Source organism: Podarcis filfolensis, assembly GCF_964270895.1.
Source record: "Podarcis filfolensis genome assembly, chromosome: 1".
In the NCBI taxonomy this organism is placed as follows: Eukaryota; Metazoa; Chordata; class Lepidosauria; order Squamata; family Lacertidae; genus Podarcis; species Podarcis filfolensis.
Window position 1 is genome coordinate 6,006,182 of NC_139604.1, and position 27,750 is coordinate 6,033,931.

The 27,750-nt window shown below is 41.4% G+C and overlaps 2 protein-coding genes across 12 annotated transcripts in view; one reads left to right on the forward strand and one right to left on the reverse strand.

Annotated features, from left to right (window-relative positions):
- The window catches only part of TRPM8 (transient receptor potential cation channel subfamily M member 8), a 474,483-nt gene that overhangs the window by 299,293 nt on the left and 147,440 nt on the right, over positions 1–27,750 (reverse strand). The gene's annotated exons all lie outside the window — the stretch shown is intronic.
- The window catches only part of AGAP1 (ArfGAP with GTPase domain, ankyrin repeat and PH domain 1), a 323,065-nt gene that overhangs the window by 220,292 nt on the left and 75,023 nt on the right, over positions 1–27,750 (forward strand). For all 6 annotated transcript variants that reach the window (XM_083627251.1, XM_083627254.1, XM_083627252.1 and 3 more), the window contains one exon: positions 12,450–12,611. In XM_083627251.1, the coding sequence (XP_083483377.1) occupies positions 12,450–12,611 (162 nt within the window). The remainder of the gene's footprint in view (positions 1–12,449; positions 12,612–27,750) is intronic.

Here is a 27,750-nt window from a genome sequence, read left to right on the forward strand (position 1 = left end):
CAACGCCTAGATCGCCATGGATGAATGGGCTTGCGGAGAGAGCAAATCAAACGTTGCTGCAAGGAATAAAAACCTTGTTGCATGATGCCAACCTCCCTGAGAAGTTTTGGGGGGAGGCTCTCTCGAATTTTGTTTACACTTTTAATCGCAGACTGTCATCACCTATTGGCTGCACTCCCTATGAGAAAATGTTTGGTAAGAAACCTAACACCAAGCACTTGAGAATCTTTGGTTCTGACATGTGGGTACACACCCCACAAAGCAACAAGCTTGGGAAGCGTGGGGCACATGGTTTGTTCATGGGGTACGATAAAGGTGCATACAGAGTATGGATGACTAACTCAAAATCCATAAAGTTCACAAGGAGTGTTGAGTACAATCCTAAGTGGGGGGAAAATGTGGGAATTTTCCAGAGTTACCCAGAGGAGGATGAAGGTGATGTGAAGAAAGCAGATCATGCTGAGAAAGCTGAGGATGATGATGATGATGATGATGATGATGATGATCAGAGTTCGGATTCCAGTTCAGTGGGCGGCGCTGCTGCTGCTGTCAGCGACAGTGATGACACAGCAGACTACAAAAGCGCAAAGGCCTCAGTCAGACCATCTGATGCGTCTGACAATGAACTGGAAGAACCACTGTTCACCATTGGTCACTTTTCTCCTAAGAAGGAGGAGATGAGTCCAGAAGACTTGCGTCTAGTTCGCAGGTCTGAAAGGGCGACCAAAGGCAGACCTCCAAAGAGATTTGCTGATGAGTTTGCTAAGACAGCAACTGCTGTTCTTAGTAGCTCAGAGAAGGTGTGGGAACCTTCAAGCTTCAAAGAGGTCCAGGAGTTAACCTCTAAAGATGCTGAGCCTTGGCTTAATGCCATGAAGGCTGAAGTTGATTCCTTGAACAGGAACCAGACTTGGGAGCTGGTACCGGTAGTCCCAGGGATGAGACTGGTTGGCAGCAAATGGGTCTTCAAGGCCAAGACAGACCAGAATGGCAAGGTTGTCAGACACAAAGCCAGATTGGTTGCCAGAGGTTTTTCACAGGTACCAGGGCAGGATTACCACGAGACCTACTCACCCACGGTCAAATATGAGAGCATTCGGCTGATGCTCAAGATTGCTGCGGAGGAGAAACTGCATGTTTCCCATCATGACATAAATACAGCTTTTTTGTACGGGATTTTGGGGGAGGAGCTATACATGCTTCCACCTGACGGGATGCAGATACAGAAGGGAATGGTCTGTAAACTGCGGAAATCCTTATATGGTCTCAAGCAGAGTGCCAGGTGTTGGAACACAAAACTCACTGAAACGTTGCTTTCTCTAGGTTTTCACCAGGGCAAAGCTGATCCGTGTGTGTTTGTCAAGGAGGAGGGGCAAAACAAACTGTATTGTTTATGTTTTGTTGATGATCTTCTGATGTTTTGGAAGAATCAGGCTTTCTACCAAAGCACCCTAGCTCAGCTGAAGGAGCATTTTGACATGAAGGATCTTGGTGAGGTATCCAACTATCTTTCTCTGCAGGTGGAGAGGGACCAAGCAGGTAATTTTCTGGTACACCAAACACAGAAAATTGCTGATGTATTAACCAGGTTGAATTTGGTTGATGCAAACCCAGCAGACACACCGATGGTGACAGGTTACCAGGTAGACAGTACTGCTGAAGCATTTTCTGACACAACGCTGTACAGATGCATTCTAGGCAAGTTGAATTTCATTGCTAGATGTTCAAGACCTGACATTGCTGTAAGCACTAACCTGCTTAGCAGACATGCTAACAATCCTACTGTTCAGGATTGGAAAGCTCTGAAGCGCATAGCCCGGTATTTGAAAGGGACTATGCACTACAGGCTGAGGTTCACCAGTCAGAAGACTGGAGGTCTTGAAATCTTTGCAGATGCAAGTTTTGGAAGTGACACCACGGATGGTACAAGCACTTCTGGAGTATGCTACATGTACAACCACTGCCTGTTTGACTGGTTGTGCAAAAAGCAGACGACAGTTAGCCTAAGTTCCTGTGAAGCAGAACTCAATGCTCTGTCATTTTCACTCATGGATTGTGAATGGTTGATGCAACTGTTTAAGGACATTGGGGTTTCTGTGAAATGTCCTATACAAGTGTATCAAGACAATAGATCTTGTTTGGCTTTGCTGAACTCGGAGAGTTGCAAGCAAAGGACCAAGTACTTGCAGATTAAGCTACATCGTGCAAGAGAGTGTATTCAGAAAGGACTCATTCAGGTGTCCTACATGCCAGGAAATGAAATTCCTGCTGATCTGTTGTCTAAGGTTGTTAACAGAGAACAACTTAAGGTTTACGTACAAAGGTTGCAATTGGGTTGAACCACAGGTACTACAGGTTACACGGAAAGGGGGAGGATGTTAGGATATTTCCGTTCCACCTTAAAAGGGAGCAGGATGTTTGTGTCACAGCCTGCGTATTTCCTGTTCACAGGATGTTTATGTTTGTCTGTTCCTTTCGTTTTCTGCTGTTTTGCCTGAGCAGTCGGAGCAGACGGTCATGTCTTCTTTTGTTCTGACCTACGCAAAATAAACTGTAAATATGCTGTCCTGCTTGTGCAACTTTTGCTGTGTGAATTCTGCTGTTAAGAGTGTGCACTAAGCCAGAGGCTTAGTGTCGCTAAATTGCTGATACTGCGTGACTACGGGAGGTCGATGGATCGTCCGGCACTCTATCTCCCTGGCAGTATCCCAACAAAAACAACACAGAGATTGCTTCTTCTCTGTTTGAGGTCCCACTTCAGCTACCAACTATAAAAGTTTGACAGGGAGCTACAGGCTCTATAATCAAAATGGGCAATAATTGGGCTATTGTTTTGTTTTTGATTGCAATATAACAATGTAAAACATTTTCTACTTCTGTGGGGAGGGGATTAATGTTTTCGTCCCCCAATTTCAGCTTAGTGCATGAGCATTTGGCTCCCGAAGGAAGAGACAGACAATTCCACTCTCAACCCTAGGTGTAGGAGTTAGTCTTTTGGGAAAGGTTACAGGGATTAGGGATGGGGAGGAGAGTTTGAATATTGAAATTAATCCCTTTTGGAGTTAAGACTATCTTTATTTTGTGCTGATGGCATATGATAATAACACTGAAATCACTATGGTGCATAATAGATTTATTGCAAGGTATATGCTCTATAATTTTAATTTAATTTAATTTATTGCATTTATATACATCCCTTCCTCAAAAGATCTCAAGCGGTTCATAGAATAAAATACAAGATAAAACGAAAGTAAATAATTAAACCAAAACAACAAAACAATACCCCCCCTTGCCACAGACACATTCCAAAGGCTATAAAAATATCTATTGAAGGTGCCAGGCAAACCTCCCTAGGGAGAGCATTCCACAAATGGGGAGCCACCACAGAAAAGGCCAGTTCTCGTGTTGCCACCCTCTGGACCTCTTGTGGAGGAGGCAGATGAAGAAGGACCTCCAATGATGAGGAATTGCGGCTGTGAGCCATTTAAGGCTTTATAGGTCAAAACCAGCACTTTGAATTGGGCCTGGAAAATAATTGCCAGCCAGTGCAGTTGGGCCAGGATCAGTGTAAGATGCTCAAACCGTTTTGCTTCTGTGAGCAACCTGGTCATCAAATTCTGCACCAGCAGAAGCTTCCAAAGTGTCTCCAGAGGCAGCCCTACCTATAACACATTACAGTAATCCAAACTTAGAGGTTACCAGAGCATAGTCAACAGAGTTAGGCTCTCCTTGTCCAGATAAGGGAGCAGCTGGGCCACCAGCTGAAGCTGATGGAAGGCACTCCACACCACCAAGGCCACCTGAGCGACAGCAGAGGATCCAGGAGTAGCCACAAAGTGTGCATGCTCCTTCAGAGGCAGTGTAACCCCATCAAGAAAAGGCCACCTCCCAGCCATCCGGTCTAGGGAACTGCCCTCTAACACAGGCATAGGCAAACTCTGGCCCTCCAGATGTTTGGGACTACAATTCCCATCATCCCTGACCACTGGTCCTATTAGCTAGGGATGATGGGAATTGTAGTGCCAAACATCTGGAGGGCCGGAGTTTGCCTTTGCCTGCTCTAACAGTACCTCAGTCTTATCTGGATTGAGCTTCCGTTTGTTGGCTCTCATGCAGGCCATTACCGAGGCAAGACATTGGTCCAGCACTTCCACTGCCTCACCTGCAGATGTAAAAGAGAAGTAGAGCTGTGTGTTATCAGCATATTGCTGGCAATGTACTCCAAATCTCCAGGCGACCCCACTCAGTTGTTTCATGTAGATATTAAATAGCATAGAGGATAAAACTGAGCCTTGAGGAATTCCATATTGAAGGCTCCACGGGGCTGAATCCAATAATAATAATAATAATAATAATAATAATAATAATAATAATAATTTATTATTTATACCGTGCCCATCTGGCTTGGCTTCCCCAGCCACTCTGTGTGGCTCCCAAGAAAATATTAAAAACATGACAAAACATCAAACATTAAAAACTTCCGAGGGGCCGCTAGGGGTGCATTGGAAGATGGCTGACAATAACATCTCTCCGACCCACACAAGGTAATTGGGAGGCTGTGATGGGAGTAAATAGCCTCCCTACCCCCCCAAGGCTGTGGGGGGGCTGCCTTTGCCTGCTGTGCCCTACACCACCCCCGAATTTGTGGGGATGGGGGCACTAGGCAGAAAACCCTCCTGTGGATCTCGGCGCTCCTGGACGCTGTCTCTGATCTGCGCCTCTAGCTGCAATAACTTCAAAAGAAACAATTAGGAGGAAGCGAATGCACATATTTCAAGGAAGGAGGGGGGGGAGTAAAGACTGCTAACTGAAGAGATCTCTGATAAACAAGATGGGTCGGAGGAACAAGAATAAATCATGAGAAGATCACCAAGGCTCGGTATGGCAAAGGGACTGGATGGGGGAGGGGGAAAAAACTTTCCTTTCTTTCCTCTATGTGATTAAACAAGAATCGCCCCCCCCCCAAGTCAGAAATGCTGTTTTAATGACTTAAGCTGTGGATTTATGTCTGTGTGGAGTTAATTTTCTAACCAAAGCATGTTTCAAGAAGATCGTGGAAAGTATAAGAGCTTTGGAATGACACAGTTAAAAATACCGTCGCCATGTTGGCAAGTTCTGTCGGAGGACTTCAGTCTGGGAGGAGGAATGAGACTCCTCAGAGGGACTTAAGAGCGACTGATCTGCGAGATTAATGATGGAAAGAGCGATGTTATTTATGAAAGCGATGATATATGGAAACCATCTTGATATGAGGATTGGACGAACGGAAAAATTCACACAGGATTATAATTGGTGTTTATCTGCTTAAGGAGATTATCAGAACAGATCATAAAGAAAAAAAGAAAAAAAACGAACAAGATGAGATGTGGAAACAGCAAGATAAGACTGGATAGAATTATGAACATTATTTGGACTGATTTAGATATTAACGCAGTAGCAAGAAAATGATCGGAATCCCCCTTTGAAACTTGAAATATGGGTCCCCTCAACAAAAATTTAAAATTCGGCTTTGTAATTCGGAATTTATGTGATTTGATTTGATTGGTCAGCTAATAAAAATTATTTTTTTAAAAAACAAACATTAAAAACTTCCCTAAACAGGGCTGCCTTCAGATGGAGTAAGCTTGTTTTTTCCTGCTCTGAAGGCTAGGACTTGATCCAGTGGATTCAAGTTACAAGAAAGGAGATTCCAAATAAACATATGGAAAGACTTTCTGACATGAAGAGCTGTTCAACAGTGAAACAGACTCCCTTGGGATGTGGTGGACATCCCTTCCTTGGAGGTTTTTAAGCAGAGCTTGGATGGCCATCTCTCATGGGTGCTTTAGCTGAGATTCCTGCATTGCAAGGGGCTGGACTAGATGACCCTTGGCATCCCTTCCAACTATGATTCTATGGTAAAATAGCTTTGTTGTATGTATGTGGTGTTACTTTCTTAAAGTTTAATTGGCAGATTTACAAGCTACAAAACATTTCCAGATATGCATTTAGTAAATTGTTTTCCTTATCCATAGTGAATCTTCCTTTTTATTTACTAAGAATTAGTTGTTATTGTTTGCCTACTTGGTGTCTTTCTAGTTTTGACCACAGAGCTTTGGGTGCAAGGTCACGATGCATCCCTTAACCTGCAGAATGCAACAATTCAAAAAGTAGAAGGAAGCCTGCATACTAAACCTGATGCTGTGTCCAAATAGATCTTTGAATATTAAAGCTCAGGTGAAGCAGAGAGATGGGGGCTTCCTGCCAATGGAGGAAAATCTCTCTTGTCAAGTGGTGGCCAGACCCCATAATTGGTTGGAATTGATACTTAACTTGATAATCATAGGCTTGCTACCTACAGCCTGCACTAATATAGGAAATGACACACTGCATGTGAATCTCTTAGCAGGGTTCGTGTAGTAAAGGTTATGAATACTTGCATGAGAACCAGAAAATATTAAATGTCTTTCCTGTAAGCCACTGATTACCCCACCACCACCACCACACTATATCTCACATGAACAGAAACAAAATCCTAAAGTTCCGGATGAATAGATAACTGAGATGAGGAACATCTTTGGTTCTACTTGGTTTAAATCCATAGTAGTTTTGGTCTTACTTCCTCTAGCAAATTGGACACTCATAAAAATGGTACAGAAGCTAAATCTCATTCCCAGTTATGAAGATAAAGTTGCTTTAGTAATCACTTTACCAGAAGTTGTTCAAGGAGACATTTTCCTTGCTAACATTAAGCCATTATTTAGGCCTGGGTGATACACAAGAGTGCATGTATTAAGGCCTGCTTTTTAAAGTTCTATTCATAATTTAAATTGCCCCATCTTTTTGTGGTTCGTGTGATTCTATGATGGATCTGATAGTGGTGTTTGATTTTGTCTTGGTTATTTTTATTTCTGTGCTGTTCAGTAGAAGAAAAGCAAGATAGAAATATCAAATAGGATCATGGGCAGGTACCCTATTGGCAGTGATTATTCATTAGCCATGCATTTCCTCTTTAGAGGGAATTGTAGAAAGATGGCACTAGCTTCCAAACTTTGAGGCTGCAGGAGGAATTTAAAGAGGTGCTGCCTTGGTAGCCATGTAAATATCTGGAGACAAGTTGGGGAGTGAGGAGAGCGGTTTTGTTAGGAGTTTATTGAAATATGCACACCCACACCCTTGTACTGTATTCCAAGGATCAGTGTCAAGACATATAGGGTTCCATGTGCAAATTAAAGAATGCCCTATTAGGGCATAATTCTCTCAAAAAAATTAAGAGGGTATGGAGGGACAGTGGAGCTGGGGGTTTGGGTTTGGGTTCTGCCCGCACTGTTGTGTACTCTGCTAGCCCCACCCTTCCTGCTGCCCACAACTCAGGGTTTTGTCTGTAAAAGTGAAGCCCATTGCAGGGAATCACCCATCCAACTTTAAATTGGAATTCACCTTGCCCATTCTGGTGGGTGATCAGTTGCACTAAAAAAATTGCAGGTTGTCTCTGGCTGCACATGTGCATTTCCTAGCTCCAGAGATCTGTGTTTGTGGTGTTTTCTGGCTTAGGAAATTGATCCCATTTAATCCTCTAAGCCTAAAACAAACCAGTATTGGGGTGTAAGAGTTCAGTGAATTCAGTGTAGAGAACCTTGCTTTAAAATGTTTGTGTAACTGTTTCACTGTTTAAAATATCTGCATGATAATATGCTTAAAATGTAAGTCATTTGAACAAGACCACTGATCTATATAGCATAGTGTCCTCCAACATGGCAGCTGCAGTTTGTCACTTTCTTAGATCGCAAAGTTGTTATACATTATTGAAGATGACCTTGTTTTTAGCCTGCTTTTTAGCAGATCCTGCTGCAGCTGATAAACTTGTGTTTGGTATATCCAACTTGTGTTTGGTATATCCAGTTGGCTGTACAGATCTGCCCATAAAGCCTGTTCTAAAAATTAAAAATGTTGTGGTTGAAATTTTATTGTTTGGGGACAATTTTGGATTAAATAATATAACATTGTAAAACTCACATGTGTTGTAGCTCTCCTACAGAGGTTCTTACATGTAGGGAAAATATCCTTTTAAGAAACCATGGCACAATGAATTCGTGATAAGCCTTCCTGTGCCGTATTCACATTTAACCATAGAAGTTGGTTGTCCTAACTCATTTTGCCTAGTAATATGTCCATCACCCTTGCTAAGATGCTAAGATATCTAAGGATGAAGTATACGCCTTTGCTCTTTGTATGACAAGCCTCACTGCAATTCCCATTGCCCTTGCTATCTAAAATATAGCAGTAATAATCATAGCCGATTCCCTAATGGGGTTTGATGCACAAGTGATTTGTTACTAGCTGTACAACAAATAGTGCAACTATAATTTGTCATGTGACAAAGACACAGGAGAGCAGAAGCAGCAAAGGCGGCTGGGAAGTGCTGGGACTGCACAATCATTTGGGCCTACTAAAGTTATTCAGGCCTAACTGCTAACTGTGGAGTCACTCTGACACGTGACTCATTCTCCTTATAAGAGCAGCCATTTTATCTCTGTGTTCAGGTTTCAGTCAGAGTCAGTCCACCTCAGTTGTGAGTAGAGGTGGTATGTAATCTCAGTCAAACTGTTTACGCTGCACGTCATAATTAAGGACACGTATTTTGGCTTTAAGCTTGTATGGAGATACTGATAGCCAAAGGCACAACTAGAAGGCTCAACATTCTATATTTCTGTCAGTATCCTGCTGCTCATTTTTAAAAAATGGCTTTTATCATACATTTTTGCATGAATTTCCAATTTTGTTTTGTTTCTTCAGAGGTTTACACTCCTCTATTTTCACGTGTTTCCTGGTGTCTGCTCACAAACAGAAGGAACCAGTATGTGTGTGACTGGTTACAAATCTGAGAATTGGAGAAGGATGGTGATACTTCATTTCTGAATGGTCACAGAAAACCCTCTGGAAATGAAGGGCAGTAGAGAAATAATTGTTTGGTATATTTTTGTCTTGTTCCTGTTTTGTTTGGGAGTCTATATTCCTGAACCCTTATAAATCTTAACCTAGGCAGCCTAATTTTTTGTTTTTTAAAAAATTGCTAGTGAGCATAATGTAGCTATAAATCCTGAAACTGATGACCATCATCAGAAAAGCTGCCTGTAGCTGCCATTAGTAGCTGCTGAGCTAATGATGGGCTGGGCAGATAATCATATGAAAGTTAATTGTAAGGTTTGATATGGCATCTTGTCAGCAGAGATAAGTTGTCACGTTTTCCACTTGAGCTGAAACTAAATGATTGTAAAATAAGTTATGAGTGTCCTTGGGCCTGTCTGCCAGAATGATGGCTAAGAATACATTCCTGGCCCATCAGTCTCAAGAAGCCTGTTTGATATTTATGCGAACTGAATGTTATTTTATTCTCCCTCTAGTCATGCTTGCCAGCTTCCCGAGTGAAAAGTGAAACTGCTTCTCTGACTCATACATCAAGTACTGAAGCTCAAATGTTGCACAGATTGTTATTATTATTGTTATTACTAGTGTTATATATATTTTTGAGGGTATGCATTGAACATTGATGCTCGATTAGGAAGAACTAATGGCTGAAATTGAACATACAGGATGGCTAGAGAACAGCCCATCTCAGCTCAGTGCGTTTTATGAGTTCTAGTGCTTCTGTCAAAGCTGGTTAGGCTGTGGAGTAATGAGGCGCTTGTTTCTTTTTAATTTGGTATGCTTCTTATATTTAATAGTAGCAGCCGTGGTCATCTGTTCTCACATTCAGTAATTGATACCAAATAAAATGTGTTATTTGTATTCAGTCAGGGGTATAAAATGGTATGCAGTGAGTTGAAGCTAGAACTCCTTTACAATTTTCAAGAGGTCACTTTTCAGTTTGAAGAATAAATTCCTTGTCAAGGAAGCATAGTAGTCAGAAATGGGAAAAGCGTGCATGTAAGCCTAGTGGACTTTAGTGGCTCATATTTTAAAGCAGACAAATGCAAAGTAACCTAGAATACTGGAAACTAGAATGCTCTGTGTTAATAGAGAAACAATGAAAGCCTAGTTCTACATCCCAGATTCACATTTCTTTTTCCAGATGAGGAGGGAAGCAAATACCTCAGGCTCTCTGCACTTTAGAGCTGTTTGACCCAGGAACAGCACACTATTATCTGAAAAGCATTGTACATCATAAAGACTTGCAGCAGCAAGTTCATTTTTCAGTCGGCCCTTCGCTAGAGAATTTTTGTGTTGCTGCTGTAGGATATAAGGAGTGATCAGGCTTAAACAGATTCCTCTACATGAACCTGTGCTTGTCGATGAATTAAATGAGGCTAATGCAGGAATAGCAAAAGAAGATAATACCCACCTCTTCCGTTTTAATACCAGGAAGGGTTCTGTGTTCAATTGAAGCATCATTTCTGTTCACTATATCTTAAATGGAGTTTAATATCACTTTTCTTCTCTCGGCACCTTATATATAAATACATAAATTAAAAATGTAGCAATATCAAAATATGACACAAAGCAATATTATGAATGTCAAGCAGAGGAAAGGAGAAAATGGCCTGTAAAAGAGTATTTATTGGGTCAGTTAAGAGATTGATTTGGTGTGAAATAGTGTTCCACATTATGTTTTTTTAGAACAAGTGCCAATTCTCAGGCAGTCTGGATTCAAATTGTTCCTCTGGATAATATCAGGCCTAGCAGGTCTTTGCCAGACAGGTGGGAGCTTCCATGCCCCTGTTTCATCCACTTTCAAGTAGTGAAGGCATTGATATAGGTAGCTGTAACCAAACACGTTAAGGAAAGAAGGATGCCCAATGTTCAGAGAAGCAAAAGGAGAAAAAATAGTGACTTTGAGGAAGAGCCACAATTTAGTGGTAGAACACATGCTTTGTATGTAGAAGGTCCTGGGTTCAACACCTGACACCCTTAGACAGGGCTGGGGAAAGACGGCTGCCTGGCATCCTGGAAAGCCAGTGCCTGTGAACTAGATAGACCCAGTGGACTTTGCACACATCACAATAAGCCATAGCAAATGGCTCTCCCCCTGCCATGCAGGGTTTCCCCATGGTGTTTTCCACACCTACAACATCTGTGCAGTTCAAACTAGCCACACTACAGCTTACTCTGTTCTCTGAAACTAACCATTTGTTTGAAACAAACTAAGCAGAGTGGCTGGGGCAACCCAACCAGATGGGCAGGGTGTAAATAATAAACTTATTATTGGATTTGGATTTGGATGACACATCAAGCCCATACTATGGCTTGTTCGAGTCATTGGGATGGATGGATAGGCAGTGGGGAAAAGCCACACAGGGACCAGTGCAAGAGGGAGGAGGCACAATTAAACCATGGTTTAATGCACACTATGGGCTCTTGCAACATAAAATCATCGAGTTGTAGAGTTGGAAGGAACTGCAAGGGCTGTCTAGTCCAACCCCCTGCAGTGCAGGAAGCTCAGCTATTGCATTCATGACAGAAGGCCATCCAACGTCTGCTTAGAAACCTCCAAGGAAGGCGTGTCCACCATCTTCCAAGGGAGTCCCTTTCACTGTCAAACTGCTCTTACTGTCAGAAAGTTCTTCCTGATGTTGAGTCAGAATCTCCTTTCTTGTACCTTGAAGCCAATGGTTTGGATCCTATCCTCTAGAGCAGGAGAAAACTAGCTTGCTTCATCCTCCATGTGACTTCCCTTTAGATATTTGAAGACGGCTATCCTATATCCTCAGTCTCCTCTTACCCAGGCTTACCAGACCCAACTCCCTCAACCATTCCTCATAAGGCTTGGTTTCCTATGATCATTTTGGTTGCCCTCCTCTGCGCATGTTCTAGGTTGTTCACATTCTCCTCAAATTGTGGCACCCAGAAGTGGACACACTATTCCAGGTGTGGTCTGACCAAGGCAGAATACAGCTATTACTTCCCTTGATTGGGAAACTAGACCTATGTTGATACAGCCACAAATAGCATTTGCTTTTTTTTTATTTTTTTGCTGCTACATCACACTGTTGACTCATACTCAGCTTGTAGTCTACTAAGACACTAAAGTCTTTTTCACATGTGCTGCTGACAATCCAGTATATTTGTACAGCTGATTATTCCTGCCTTAGTGTGGAACCTTACATATGTCCATATTGAAATTCATTTTGCCCATACTATCAGGGGAAATACCTATCGTCATAGAATTGTAGAGTTGTAAAGGACCACAAGGATAATCTAGTCCAACCTCCCTGTAATGCAGGAATCTTTTGCCCAACATGGGACTCAAACCCACAATGCTGAGAGTCTCCTGGTCTCCTGACTGAGCTATCTCAGTGTCATCTTCTGAACATTAAGATGTTTTTGTGAAAATTTTGATTTTTTAAAAAAAACTGGCTGTAATCATTAAAAAAAAAAATCAAATATACAAATGCTTGGTTTCTGCTTTTTGTTGAGAAAGAGAAATGTACCTTACCTCATGTTTTATTTTTGTTCCCTGTTCTGATTTACAGATACCGGCTTGGGAGATTCTGTGTGCTCCAGTCCAAGTATATCTAGCACCACAAGTACTAAGCCGGACCCTCCTCCTTCTCCTCATGCAAATAGAAAAAAGCATCGCAGGAAGAAAAGCACAAGCAATTTTAAAGCTGATGGTATCTCAGGCAGTGCCGAAGGTATCTATTTTATATTTTCATGAGGTACAAACACTATGTTTTGACACATCTGAAGTAGTTTTCGTGTGGGCTTGGACTTAGGTTTAGGTTTTTTTGGAGGGGGGGTGTTTACTGCTTGCTTGCTATAATGTCTTAATAATAGTAAAAAGTAAATATTTCCTACCATTTTTTAGAGACGACCATCTTGTAAATGTAGTTGACCAGTTTCATCTCCAGTCCTATACCTACTTTACCTAACAACTGAGGGCAGGATTATGTTGAAATCTCGTGATTTTATTCCAAGAAATACTTTTGTGTCATGCCATATTTTTCCTGTTAAGTAATTTTTGTTTTTATGCTTTCCTGTGAGTTTTATTCATGTTACTGCAAGCTAACGTTATTCAACAAATTAGTCAAGAAATTGCTTGTGTCGTGATTATGTTGATAGGAACAGCTTTCTCGGGTAACTTAAGAATGTCTCTAGAAGTGGGTCAGTTCCGTGAGCAACTGCTCTCTCACACAGTCATTTAGGATATCTAGAAAAGTTTCCTCTTTCTGTATTTGGAGCACACACTTACCTGTCTGCGTGAGGGTAATTGAAGTCACCAATTGCTACAATCGTTCTTTTGGATGCCTCTTTGATTTCTTTGTCTATCTCAATATCATCCTGAACATTTTGGTCTGGGGGATTCACAGTATTAAATAACTCTTGGTGCCTGGTATCACCACCAGCAATAATTCCTTGGAGGAGTCAGCCCCTTTTGGTATTTCTTCCATTTAATTTCATTCATTAGGCTTATGGACTTTATGAGCAACACTACCTCCAGTAAACCCTTCTCCGTCCTTCCTGTGGAGTTTGTATCCAGAGATAACTGTGTCCCACTGGTTTCCTTCATTCCAGCAGGTTTCCATTATATGCACTATGTCTGTGTGATCCTCTAAGACCAAGCGCTTAAGTTCCCCAAATTGATTTTGGAGCTTCTAGCAATAGTATATAAATATTAGTGTATCTCTCCAAATGTCTTTGGCACTTGTTTTTTAGTCTACGGTGCTTTGGATTCTCTATAAATTGCTAGTATGTGTCCCTGCGTTCTCAATACCTACTTCTCCCATTTAATACCTACTTCTCCCATACATTTTTTTTACCTTCTTTCATCTTTGGCGGAAGATTGATTTTAAACTGAACCCTCCTCAGCTCCTGTCAGCTTTCCCTCAGGAATCGGTTTTAAAACCCTTTTAATGCTAAAAGTGGCAAGAGTCTGCTTCCATCTTGACTTCAGTAGATTCCATCCCATTTGTCGAAGCTTGACGATGTTCCGAGGACCAGGAGCTCATTGCACAATGTGGTTTCTGTTCAGCAGGCAGATGACCATACCTGCAACAGTCGGTGCAATGCACTGGAATGCCCTCACTCGCTTGCTGACTTTTGCATATGTCTTTTTGTAATTTATGGAGTTAATGTACTTATGAGCTTGGTATTTGCTAGGTCAAAGGGCTGAACTCACACAATTGCTTAACTTGCCTAATAGCTTAATATTTTGTCACCTGCTTCATTGCTGTGCAGTTCCATATGTATATGCCTTGCTAGCTTTCCCTAGCTGCTAATGCAGGCAATGAGATCAGGCAGTTTGGCTCAAATTCCAAAGAGTTGGAATTTGAAAGGTGACTGGATTTAGATCAGTATAGCACCTTGGGAATAGGCAGTGGGTGTTGAGTTAACTGGGTAATAACTCCCCGTGAAAATTCCTTCCTTCTTTCTTGTGGAAAATTCTTTTTTCTTTTTAAAGAATTATAACTTATTTGTATCTAAATCAAATTCTGAAACTTCCAGTTATGTCAATTTTTCACCTTTTAAAAAAAACTACAACCCTTGGTAGAATAAAGAAATTGAGGGAAAATATTAAGGTTTTTAAAAGTGCAAGTTACCCTGAGGTTTTAAGTTGTAACTTAAAACTCTAGCTGTGATAAACTGAACTAGTCTTCAACTAATTTTAAACTGAACTGAAAGCTTAACATTTGGCCAAGTATTTTTCCACTTAAACATCCTCTGCACATTTTTAACATAGCATTTTAACTGAGCATGATCCAAAATCTAGGTTGTCCTTTTTATTATCCCTAACTAGCTAATCAACTAAATAACAATATATATATAGTAGACTTTTCTTTTACCATTTCTCTAAAGTTGGGATTTCTAGGTTTCTTGAAGCTTTCTCGATAAGGGAGAACCGAAAACCAGGTTTCTACCATTTTATAATCTCTAGGATTTAACTCCTGAGCTATAAATTAGGGTTTAGCTCCTAGCTCACTGTGCTTTTATCAGTCTTACACTGATGCTTCAATGGGTATTGCTTAGCAGTTAGTAGTCAAGACTGCTTGACTTTTCTACTAGCTTGATGTTTTGTCGCTGTGGGCCTCTTTGTCAGGTGGGCCTCCCTCGAGTTTGTCCTTCACTAGGTTGTTCTAGTTTTGTACATAAAATATGCTCAGACATAACACTGAACTAACCCCTGGCTTAGCTCAAAGGACAATGGGAGCAGCAAAACCAGAAGAGGAACAAAATAACTGCATTCGTCTCTCTCAAACTCATTCTGAATCGGCCCGGACACGGGTAAGAGCTCAACGTCAAGCCTACCAAGTGGCGATAGTGATGGCAAAGAGGACCGTTTATTTCATGGGATGCTGGGAACAGTGGATTGGGCATTTCCTCTCACATGACCTCAGGCAGGAGCAAAGGCTTGTGGGAGACAGGCGCATCCTCAGTTTTTTCTCCTGCCTCACTCAGCAGGTTGTTTCTCCTGGCTCTCCTGCTTCTGCAGATAAGTTTTTAGTTTTTGATCTCATTTTATTGTTGCTTTATTTTCCCTAGTTTTCCCTAGTTTTAGCAACTTACTTTAAGTCTATAAGTGTGTGTGTATTCTAAAAAATATTTTGTCCCGCCTTAGCAACCTTAGTTCTTCTTGTTTTTAGTTTATTTAGTTTACTCTCTTGCAGAGCATCCCTGTATATTGCTCTCTTACAGAGTCGCTAAATGTGCTCTTTTTTTTCACGCTGTGGCTTCGTTTTGCCACCCACTTTATTGATCAGATTTAAAGATAAATGGAGGGAGATTCTACCCGAGGCTTTTCACAACTGCGGCTCACTTTCAGTAGCCGCTGGCTCCGTATCACCACCTCATTTTTTGGTGATTTCTACAGTCTTTAGCCTTTGTTTCCTGTATCATTTCAGGCTTCATAAGGCTTCATATTGACTGCTCTCCTGGTCCATGGTACGGCAGAAGGAGCTGGGGTTATTATTCCTCAGCAGTATATTCTCCTGGTTCGCAGTCACGGCGACGGAGTTAGCAGGCACTGGTAGACTGCTTCTGAACCTCCTAGTTAAGGAGTGATTCAATTGTTTATTATTATTTACACTTACTAGTCTGTGGCTTGCAGTCTATTTCCTCCTAGTCTGCTTGTGACAGCATTGAAGAGACGTATTTTTGTGCCTCTTCCCATAGTCCACTTTTGTGGCATTGGAAGTGAATGCTACTCAGTTTGCCCTGTGTGGCTGCGTTCAGAACAATTTCATTAATTTCATTTATTTGATACAGTGGATGGGGCACTTTGATACAAAGCATAAATTGTATGAGAATGGTAATTATTTACAAAAATTTAATGGAAAAAAATTATTGTGAGAGATCATAATCAGCCTTACAATTTGTTATTTAAAATATAAATTACGTATCGAAACTATCAGTGTTTCACACATATCATAGACTTTATGGCAGGTTTTCTTCACAAAACTCAAAAACTTATATTACTCTTTCCTCAAACACCTACACATTTAAAAAAACTTTGGAAAAACATTAAAAAAGTATAAGAACTCACATTAGGTAGACAAAAAATAGTCATTTAACAAAATGCTTATAAAAAATAAGATAATTACTTAACATTTAACTTCTATTGCACATCATATCCACTGAAGTCAAAAGAAAAAGTAGAAAGAGGTGGTGTTCGAGATGTGCCCTTTGAGAAATTTGGTTTTGGCAACTGCAAAACAACATCCTTGAAATCAGTGCTTGCCTTATCTTCTACAATGGGGAATACAAACATACAAGATCCTGTTTTTCCCCCTGAGATGTGACACTTGATAATCGGTCATACAGTGGTACCTCGTGTTAAGTACTTAATTTGTTCTGGAGGTCCGTACGATGAGGATATTTCACCCCTCCCATATCCAAGAATCTGCTGATGTTCTCTGCTGATTCTCCAGAGAGGAGGGGCGGTTTCTGCTCTCTACTTATTCCGCTCCAGCCTCACATCAACGTGTCGGGGAGAGAGAGAGACTGAGTGTTAGAGAGAGATCGTGTGTATAGATAAGGTTGCTGCTAAGAACAGCTGCAGACACTCAGTGCAGTTCAGCAATTTCGTTTAGACCTCATTTAGCTCTGTATATAGTTGTGTATTATAGTTGTAGATAGAATAAAGAAGATATTCTACAGAGCTGCTCTCCGAGTCGTTTATGCTCTGCTATACTCTGCTGTGCGACGACTGTCTTGTTGGAGTGAATCCGGTGCTCACAACTCTAAGCTGTGAGTCCACAGCACTTTGACCTGTTCCTGTGCAGAAGGTGGTCTCTGGAAGTGCTACCCAGCTCGCCTAGCCCAGTTGGGCTGAAGTGTGTGAGTCCAGTTGGTGGCACTGGCTCAAGGGCGATGCTGACATACTTAACCTAAAACTGTTCTTAACCTGAAGCACAATTTTAGCTAATGGGGCCTCCTGCTGCCACCGCACCGCCAGAGCATGATTTCTGTTCTCGTCCTGAAGCAAAGTTCTTAACCTGAAGCACTATTTCTGGGTTAGCGGAGTCTGTAACCTGAAGCGTATGTAACCTGAAGCGTATGTAACCCGAGGTACCACTGTATTATATTTAGAAATGACTTTGGCCACGTAGTAAACAACAGTTTTTTCTTTTCAAATTTCATGAGTAGGAAATCAGTTTTGAGATTTCATGCAAACTTGTATATTGGGGCACTATTGTACATTAGCGGGGCACTTTTATACATATCAGCGTGCCCCGTGTCTTAGTGTATCAAAGTGCCCCAACGGACATTTTCAGAAAACTAACAATTCTTAATAAAACCACTGAACTTATTTAGAAATCACGTGTAATCCTGATTACTGAGTGGGATAACTTACCTTTGGTACTTTTAAATCTTAACTAAATGACATAAAACAACGTTGGAAAACTTTTACATTTCACATAATTTTTTAGTTGGCCGCGCTAAAAACACACCTACTCTCGTCAAACGCCAACAGCAAACTGGCGGGCAGCGCAGTTGCAACTGTCGTACTCACACGTGTATAGACACGTTTTAGTGATGTCACGACACAAATAACATTTCTCGATATTGAAATATTGTTGGTGTATCAATGTGCCCCTTGCCTCCCCCTACATTGGGAATGGCTCCAAAGCCTACCAATTCCCAATCCTGCCTTTGAGAGTCCAGTTTCTTGGCTCCAACATGGTCTGATAAATGGCCTTTGACCAAATGATTTAAAACACCACATTTCCACCATTTCTTTGATTTTAGGTTCTGCTGATTGTGCTTCGTTGTCACAAAATCCGCTAATCAAAAGTTTCCTCAAAGGAACTGTGTTACAGCATCCTCTGGTAGCTCATTGTTTCTGCCATGGAACTTACATTCTGTCGGTGCTGCAATGGCCTCCATTTGAACCGCTATGCCAAATCTCATTAAATGACCTTTCTTTAAAGTCCTATTTGTGGTTGTGATAACTTCAGCGAAAAGGGTTTTATAACTGTCAGCCCTGTCGATAGCAAGCATTTATGCATCTTCCATAGGGATAAGGTGGTCTTGTGTACAGATCCCTCCTTTCTACTTAAAGTTCTTTAAGGCGGCAGGCTGCTATTCTTATTTTGGGTGCTTCGGTGAACATTACTGCTTGGCGAATCCGAAAAACTGAGAACGATGTGCCTGTCTCCCACAAGTCTTTGCTCCTGCCTGAGGTTATGTGAGAAGAAATGCCAAATCCACTGTCCCCGGTATCCCTTACTACACTTCAGATAAGCCAGTCATTCCTTCCTCACGGCCTCTATTGCATCTGCAGAAAACAGCAGCAAGAGACTCTTTCGGGTGGTTCGCAAGCTTAATGGAACCACCTTTGCCATCGGAGCCTGGTAAGGACCCCAAGATCTCCTGCAATGATTTTGCAAAGTTTTTTGCAGATAAAGTCTCTGAGATTCATAAAGAGGTAGATTCCACCGTGGAAGCAGAGCTGGGGTGGCAGAGTGCTAGAGTCGAGTCCTGTCTGGTCAAGTTGCATGGGATCAGTTTTAATCTGTTAACTCCGAGGATGTGGACAGGCTGCTTGGACAAGTGAAACTGACCACCTGTCTCCTTGATCCTTGCCCATCCTGGCTCATAAAAGCGAGCCACGAAGGGCTGGGCGGTGGGCTCTGTGGGGTGGTGACCCACTGAAAGAGATGATTATTAAACCACTTCTTAAAAAAACATATTTGGACCCAGCCAATACGGCCAACTATTGCTCAGTCTCAAATCTTCCATTCTCGGGCAAGGTGATTGAGCAGGTGGTTGCTAAACAACTCCAGGAGGATGCGGACCATTTGGATCCCTTCCAGTTGGGATTCAGGCCTCATCATGGGACTGAAACGTCTTTGGTTGCACTGGTCGATGATCTCTGGCGGGCTAGGGACAAAGGTGAAAGCTGTTTACTAGTTCTGCTGGATCTCTCAGCGGCCTTTAACACCACTGACCATGACTTCCTTCTGGACCGTCTAGAGGAGCTGGGGGCACTGTTATGCAATGATTCCACTCCTTCCTCCTGGGCCATGTCCAGAATTCATTTGCTGCAACTAATACTTTTGCTCAAGAGGAATAAAGCAACAAGCATACAGAACAGCAAAAAGAGTTTGTACTCACACAACAGCAGTGTTTATACTGGTTTAGCATGAATGCACAGATAGCTCTCGCTTTGCTCCTCCCTGAGCAGGATCAGGAACACCAAGTCATGATCCTTAGCTTAGCATTACATCTAAAACAGGGGTTTAACCACAATGTTAAACCTAGGGTTATTCTTTAAGTCATGGGAATGACCCTCAGACCAACTCCTGTAACTGAACATTTCATTTACCGTCTTTTAGGAGATATAAAAGTGGCCTATCATAGTGCTCCTTGGAAACAGACGGGTAGAAATTCATAAAACCAAAACTGAATCCACAGAGTTTCACCTTTAAGCAAGGCACAAAGGTCACTAGTTGGGAAACTGTCAGTGCCGTTGTCACAGCCTATCTGACATAAAAGGATTGCTGTTGAAAGGCCGCTATGTTGATGCTGAGGAGTGGAAGACAAGGGAAGAGAAACTCATCTATTGTTTTAACCCACTTCATTGCAGACTAAACAAGTTGAAAGCTTTCTTCTGGTCTTTCAATTCTTGTTAACTTCAGGGTCAGGAGAGGATGCAAGTAACACCTCCTTCCCAGTAGGAAGGAAGAATATCGTAGTAGCCAACAGGAAAGCAGATTCTTGGAAGGGCAAGTACTGTACTGGAATGAAGTGATTTATATTGCTCACACTTGCATAGCTAGCAAGCCTGAAGCAGGAAACTATAGAATAAAGCTTAACTCTCTGTTCTGTTGGATACAGGTAGCCTGCTGGCATTGCATTAGTGTGGGGGAGTTTACTGGTGCTGTAAGAAAGCACCACAGGTTTTCAAAGACTGCAGTAATGATTCCCCATCTAGTTGTTAGGATATGGCAGTTAAGAATATTGCAGAGGGTTCGTTCAGGGTGTTTTTGAGTGGTTGTTCAAGGTGTTTTATCTGTTTGCTTATTACCTATCGGGTGTAGAATTCTGGAAATGTGTTGCATCTGAAACTGATTTGTATTGCAGTAGCAAGGTTCCCACCCCCACTTCTTTGATTTATCATTTGTTACCATCAGATAAACTACCCTTGAGTTTAAGTTTTGAAAGCAGTTAGGTGCACAAGGTATTACTGGGAATTTGTTTTGTTTGGCACACATACAATAAAAGCCATTTCCTTCATAGGCAGAATTCACAATGGTCTTTCCTCAGTAGCTGTCTCCATGCAGCCATCCCATTCAAACTTCACAGTGCATCAAGTCACTTGTACATCAGCAGAGCTGGTTGATCTATGCCACAATTCAGTCTGGTGTCAGGAGTGGTATCTGCACTACATTGCCTTCAGCCTGGTGGCTGACTTTGGAGACACAAGGCATCCCACCATCCCATTTCTGCCACGTCAGAGCTGCTGCTTCCCACAGTGCACAGACTACCTTTGGATTCACTTCATACGCTTTTTTAGGTCTATTTCAGCTTTAATTTGTGGAGCTACTTTGTGAAGGAGAATCCATTCAGACTCCCTTCACAAGCAACACCTTTAAAATGTGCAAAGTTATTATTATTTACCTAAAACAAAACAGCTGCTTCAAGAGCTACTCATTTTGGTCCATGTTTAGCTTGTAACTTGCTTAATCAAATCTTTATGCAGTTCATAATTTGGAGTTGTAGAAAACGTATGTGTGTGTTGGAAGGGACCCCAAGGGCCATCTAGCCTAACCCACGCAATACAGGAATCTCCACGTGACAGATAGCTAACTTCAAAGCTTTCAATGAAGGAGAGTCCACCACCTTCCAAGGGAGCGTGTTCCATTATTTTTGTTGCATATCTAAAAATAGTTCTGATATTCTTATGCCTTAATTCCAGGAAAAATCTTGAAGCAGACTGACTGCTTGTATGTACTTGCTGCTTCTACTTGGAATAGTAGCTTCCTTTACTGAGCAAAGAGCTTGGTGGAAGAAGAAATAAGCAGCATAGGTCTTGATGTCAGTGCTATTGTAAAGAGGGACATTCAGAGAATCCATACCAATGTTTATTTCAAGCCCCCAATCACTCAGTCTTCTGCAAAAAAGAAAGAAAAAAGTATATTGTTAGATTCTAATAAAGTTTTCTTTAAATTCCTGGTTGTCAGAATTAGTCGCCCACATACTTCCTATATAGTCTTCTATTTTTGTCATGCATTTAGACCCTTGGCTAGCCAGCTAGTCTGTAATGCAAGTCCTCCTACCTTTCCCACCATAGGTCTGGCTTGCTTATAAGAGCTATGTGCTAAATTCAGCACGTATATGAAAGAATTGAATTAAGTAGAAAGGCAACTTGAGTTTACTAGTCTTCCCTTCCCAAAGTAATGAAAGATTCTTTGTAAGTAGAAAATTGGCCTTTTGCCTGTGAGTTAATAGGTTTTCATATAGCAAAGCTTATCAGATGATTAATTTAATGGCAAAAAATCAGATGATAAAAATACTGAGCACAACTTAATTCTGTTTAATTTTTAAGAAAGCAAGCAAAATGAAATTGAGTTTCTCTTAAGATGATTTAAGATGATTTCTGTTTTTTCTTAAAAGTGCCTTTTTAGTTGCCACACAGTGATGTGATCATTATCTGTCACCTCATTGCCTTGCTGCCTCAATACGCAGTAAAATAAAAAAAAGGGGGACCAGAGAAGCTTGTGAAGTATGACTTCCTATCCCAAGACTCATTGCCTGCGATTCGTACCGCTTGACAGTAATGATCTTATTACAGTACTCTGGACCTTGAAGAGATTTCATGAGGAGAGTGAAAGGACGTGCCTCCATGTAATCAAGTGGCGCTGAATATTCCACGCGTTTTTGATCACATACTGATTGGGCACAGTTTTAGCCCATCTTCTAGTCAATTATGCATGGCCCCTTGTGCTCTTGTGATAGTCAGAAACATTGATAGCGGTTGTCTGGGTTTTGGCAGCCAGCCAGCGGTTTGAAGTGCCTTATGCGTAGTCATTCCAGGATAAGTGCTTTTTAGTTAGAATTGATTACCTTTCTTTAGGTTTTGCTTAATAGCAAAACTGCATTGGAGAGGGCTTCAGGTGAAAAATGGACATATTAGCCATTTAGAGTATCTGAACTCCTAGTCAATTTTTTAGCCTTCCCTTGTTTCTATCTAATTTATATTTAATGGTGTAATGTTTAGTAATATTTAAAATATTTCTTCTCGGTTGCTCCCAAACATACAACTTGAACTTTGGACCATCAGTTTTTAGATTTAACAAATTAATCAACTGTAATTTTTAATATACTGAAGAATTTGCTGGTATCTGCTGAGCTGACCTCTTAATTTTCTAATCCTCTAATAATAGGATTCAGATGTTACTGCTTTTGAGTCGTTCCGATATTTTGAGATTTTGGTCATATAAATGTTGTGGCCCTAATTATTATTATTATTATTATTATTATTATTTATTTATTTATTTATTTATTTATACCCCACCCATCTGGCTGGGTTTCCCTTGATGCTGGCCACAACAAAATCAATGAAAATTCATTGATATAGTAATAGTGCTCACAGAAGCCTAGCACCAAATATTTAAAAGAAATAAAACTACCTTCCAGTGAATCTGTTTAGCCAGTATCAGACTCGGATGCTGAGGGAGGGCTGAGGATACAGCCCTTGGCAACTATCCATGGCTCTTTGATTATACATAGAATATAGTGTTATCACTGCTGTTGATATCCAACTTATATCTGATCAGTTTGTAATGGTTGACCTTTTGATCCCTTAACTAAGAACGGTATACTGGTTGAAGATGAATACACTGAAACTGAATCTAAGAAGCACTAGTAGTAGGAGCCCCAGGTGAACCTGAAGGAGGTGATTATCTCTCTGAAAGATCAGGTACACCACTTGAGAAGGATACCAAACCTACCAGTTATTCCGTGGAGCTTAATAGTAGAAACAGCTAAGTTCCTACCATTGTTTTTTACCAATGACTTCTCAAGTTCTGCCTGTAACACTTCTTGGAGCGCAGGGAAGTTGCCATCATCATTCATGCATTAGTACCTTCCCAAATTAATGACTGTACGGCTGGACAAAACACAGGGCTGCATTTTGAAAGTCATCTGAAAACAACAGTTGATGCCGAAATCTGTGGTGCTTCTTTGGATCTCCATGAATCTTTCCTTAAATGGTGTGATGCGCAGGTAGCAAAGGCACAGCCTTGCTCTGTTTATTTTCACTCCATGAAGGGAGATGTTCCCTAAGCAGGACCAGTAGAGCACAATGTTGTTTATTTTCATACACTTTTATGTTTTTCCCTTGTGCTTTGTTTTCTTTTCTACATTATATTTTATATTTCTCTAGGTCTCCTCCATCTCTCTAGAAAACTTATTCTCCCAAGCTTTTTAAAGGGCTTTTACAGGCCCTGGAAGCTTTTGAGAATTTCTGAGACTTGGGCACAGAATGTCTTAAGATCTGTCTGTGCTGTGAGAGTCATGTGGTATGGCTGATTTCACACTATTGGAGCAGGCATCAGTTCGTACAGAGCAGTTCGCTAAAGTGGCCTTTGGTAAGCCCCTACCTTGTAGAAAGCGAATGTATGTGAAGTGTTTTGAACAATCAAGTGCTATAGGAATGCTGAGTAACCATTATTCAATGTCATGAGTTTCTAGAAAAAAGTGACTGTGCTAAATTGTTTGAGACCTGGTTTAGAATGTTTATTTGATTTTAGTTTTGACTTGAGTAAAAGTAAACAAAATTTGAAAAGTATTCCATGTTCATTTTACAAGTAATAAATATCCCAAGAGGTTTTTTCCAGTAGCAGGTTGAACTGAAGTACAGCGGTACCTTGGTTTATGAACTTAATCCGTTCTGGAAGTCTGTTCTTAAATCGAACCCGTTCTTAAACCAACTGGTGCCTGTGGGTGCCATGGTGCCTGTTCACCCCTTCTCTGTCACCCCTGGGTAGGGCCCCCAGACTCCGGGCTTCTATTATTATTATTATTATTATTTAAGTAAAAGTACAGTGGTACCTTGGGTTACAAACGCTTCAGGTTACATACGCTTCAGGTTACAGACTCTGCTAATCCAGAAATAATACCTCGAGTTAAGAACTTTGCTTCAGGATGAGAATAGAAATCGTGCTCCGGCGGTGCGGCAGCAGCGGGAGGCCCCATTAGCTAAAGTGGTGCTTCAGGTTAAGAACAGTTTCAGGTTAAGTACGGACCTCCGGAACGAATTAAGTACTTAACCTGAGGTACCACTGTAAGCCTCTACTTCTAAGAAGAAAGTTATGAAGCAAAATGTGCAGGAAGCCTCCTAAGCAGTTTCTGTGAAATGAGCCAGCCTGGCTGCTCTCACCTGTCAGTGTTATTAGCTGACGAGTGAAGTAAGAGCTGTAAGAATGCTTTTTTAAAACAACAAAACTAACCCTACTGCTTCTTCCCCCCCACTCTCCCTTAGTGCACCTTTCCTGCTTCTGTCTGATTTTCTAGTAGTCCTTGGACTCTCCATAGTTTGCCCTTCCTTTTTTCCTAGCAGCTAGGATGCATCTGTTCCAGTGGTCTGAGAGCAGATAGTCTGCAAATACTAGGTGGGTGTTAATTAATCCCCTTCCCAAATGGCAACTGCAAAATATGAAAACTTTGCATAGAGGCTTAGGCATGTCTCCTGCTGAACATGAGCAGAAGTCTGAGCACTCCTTAAGAATTCATTGTATAATTAACTTACAGTACAATTGTATACATATCTACTCGAAAATAAGCTTCTTTGTGTTTAATAGGGCAACCTTTGGTTTGGCTCATGAGCATTGGCTCATTTTGTTACTGGCAACCCCAGAATGCTCTCAAATTTGAAATTGTCAAGAAAGGTTGGCGAACTCTGGTTTAGGGTGCTGCTTTTTCTTTTTCTTGGAAGAACACTGGTTTTCTAAACACTAGTCAAACTTTTCTGTTTGTTTGTTTGTTTTTTCCTTAAGGAGGAAATAGGTTTTTGAAAATTTAAGGTTGAGGTGGTTTATAAATAATGCTGGTGCACCTTTTAACACATTGCTCTTTTTTCTGAATGAGTGACTTCAGCCGTTTTGGGGGCATATAGAATCAACCAAGAGGTTGCTGTAAATGGGCTCCTTATAAATATAAAACTCCATTTCTTATTCAAGGAAGCTGCATCCTTTTGCTCTTCCACATGCAAGATGGAATTTGTGGCACACAGGCAAGGAATGTAATATTGCATTACAACGTAACAAACAACCTTGACAGGACAGTATGATGCTGCAGTTCTGATGTTGCCATCAAGGAAATCTATAAACTATACTGAGCTTTCTAAAATCATTAATGTGCTACTAGTATTGATGATTTCATTTCTTTGCTATGAAGAGCATGGCCTTTTAGCTAACATGCTGCAAACTGCAGCTTATAGTTTTTATGATATTCCTATTTCTTTCCATACTCTCTCTCCTTCCACCCAAAATCCATTGCATAAATTGATCTGGGGATCAGCCTTGATAAAATACCAGTCTTCAGCCCCTCACAACATCATAGCTGTATTGTTAGCTGTTCTTGATTATTTGGATGCTCTGGCAGAAACTGCCACCTCTGAGTTGGAGGTGCAGGGAGATTAACTGGCGTCTGTCCAATCATTCGTCATACAAATAACAGTGCCAGTAGAGTGAAATACTATAAATCATTTCCCCCCAGGATTGAAACCTTTTATCAGTTGTGTCAGTTTCATTATTCAATAAGCGATTAGTAACAGCCATTGTCATTTAGCCATTTAGTTAACAACTCACAGCTTTTGGTGGCAAGGAAATGGTTTGACACTAGATTCTGATACAAAGGGAGATTTTAATATCTATCTGTCCAAATGAAGTGCAGGCAAACCTGCTAGTCAGTTACTTAATGCTGCCGTGTTTAACACAAGAAACTAAACTTTCTGTGATGCTGTGGTTATGGCTTGTGACATTTGGTGTTTGACAGTGAATTAAGTTGTTTTACATACTTTCAACAATTTAATCACGTCATGTAATTTAATGCTAAAACCTGCAAATACTAGAGTATTAGCTATTATCCTCCCTAGGTCACAAAGTCTATTGCCTAACATTAATTGTCCTTTCCTGATTTAGTTTGCTCACTTACATGCAGTTTTGCCAACACAATCAGCTGCTAAGCCCTGTGAACCTAGATCATATCAGGAGATATTATTTCTTGTCACTGGTGTCTGCCTTCATTTCCTTGTGTGATCTTTCCCTACGCCCTACGTGAGGCATTGGCAAACTCGGCCCTCCAGATGTTTTGGGACTACAACTCCCATCATCCCTGATCACTGGTCCTGTTAGCTAGGGGTGATAGGAGTTGTAGCCCCAAAACATCAGGAGGGCCAAGTTTGCCTATGCCTGCCCTATGTTAAGTGATGGTAGGAGGTGAAGAGAAGGGAGCCCTTACAGAGAAAGTAATGAGGAACAATCATCCCATCTGAGGTGGAAAGTCATGGTGGCAAAGCCAATCCTTTGCTGCCACAGCTGTGTCCGCACCACACTAATCTCCCCATCACTTTCCCCTCTCGGTTACTGGCAGTGACTTCCGTGTTGAGAAGCCAGGTGAGCAATATCAACTCGCTCTGTCCCATGACTACTACCTAGAATGAACAGTTCCACAAATCTAAGGAGGACCTGCAATGGTGTCACCAGCCTCAAATGGTAAACTATATCTAGGCTTTGTGGAGTTCTAACACATGCAATAGAGTCTTTTTACCCTGTCAGTGCCTAGGGAGAGATTTCAGTCTCAACAGGATCAACACCACAAATGCATTCTCAGTTCCTAAGTTAATATAAAAATAAATCGACAGGTCCAAAAGGCTGATAGTATCTGTGTATGCCTTTAAGCAGAAGGACAACTGTTTGACCAGCAACTGTTCCGAATAAGGCAAGCTTGGAAATGCTTAGGTTTGTCAGAAGCCTGAATCCATTTTAGGATTTTGATCTGTCCTAATAGCAGCAGATCTGAGCGCATCCTACACTTCCTCTCCCATGATGTAAGCTCATTACAGATGAGGTAACTTGTCAAGGCAGTGGCATAGCGTGGGTTGTCAGCACCCGGGGCAAGGCAAGTAATTTGCGCCCCCTAACCCATGGATTTGCGCCCCCTAACCCGTGGATTTGCACCCCTAACCCTAACCCCCAGATGTTGCGCCCGGTGCGGCCGGCCCCCCCTGCACCCCCCACGCTACGCCACTGTGTCAAGGGTGTCCACTTGGAAAAGCTAACCTTAGAAACTTACAGGATAAACGCAACAGAGCAAATGCAATATGCTCTT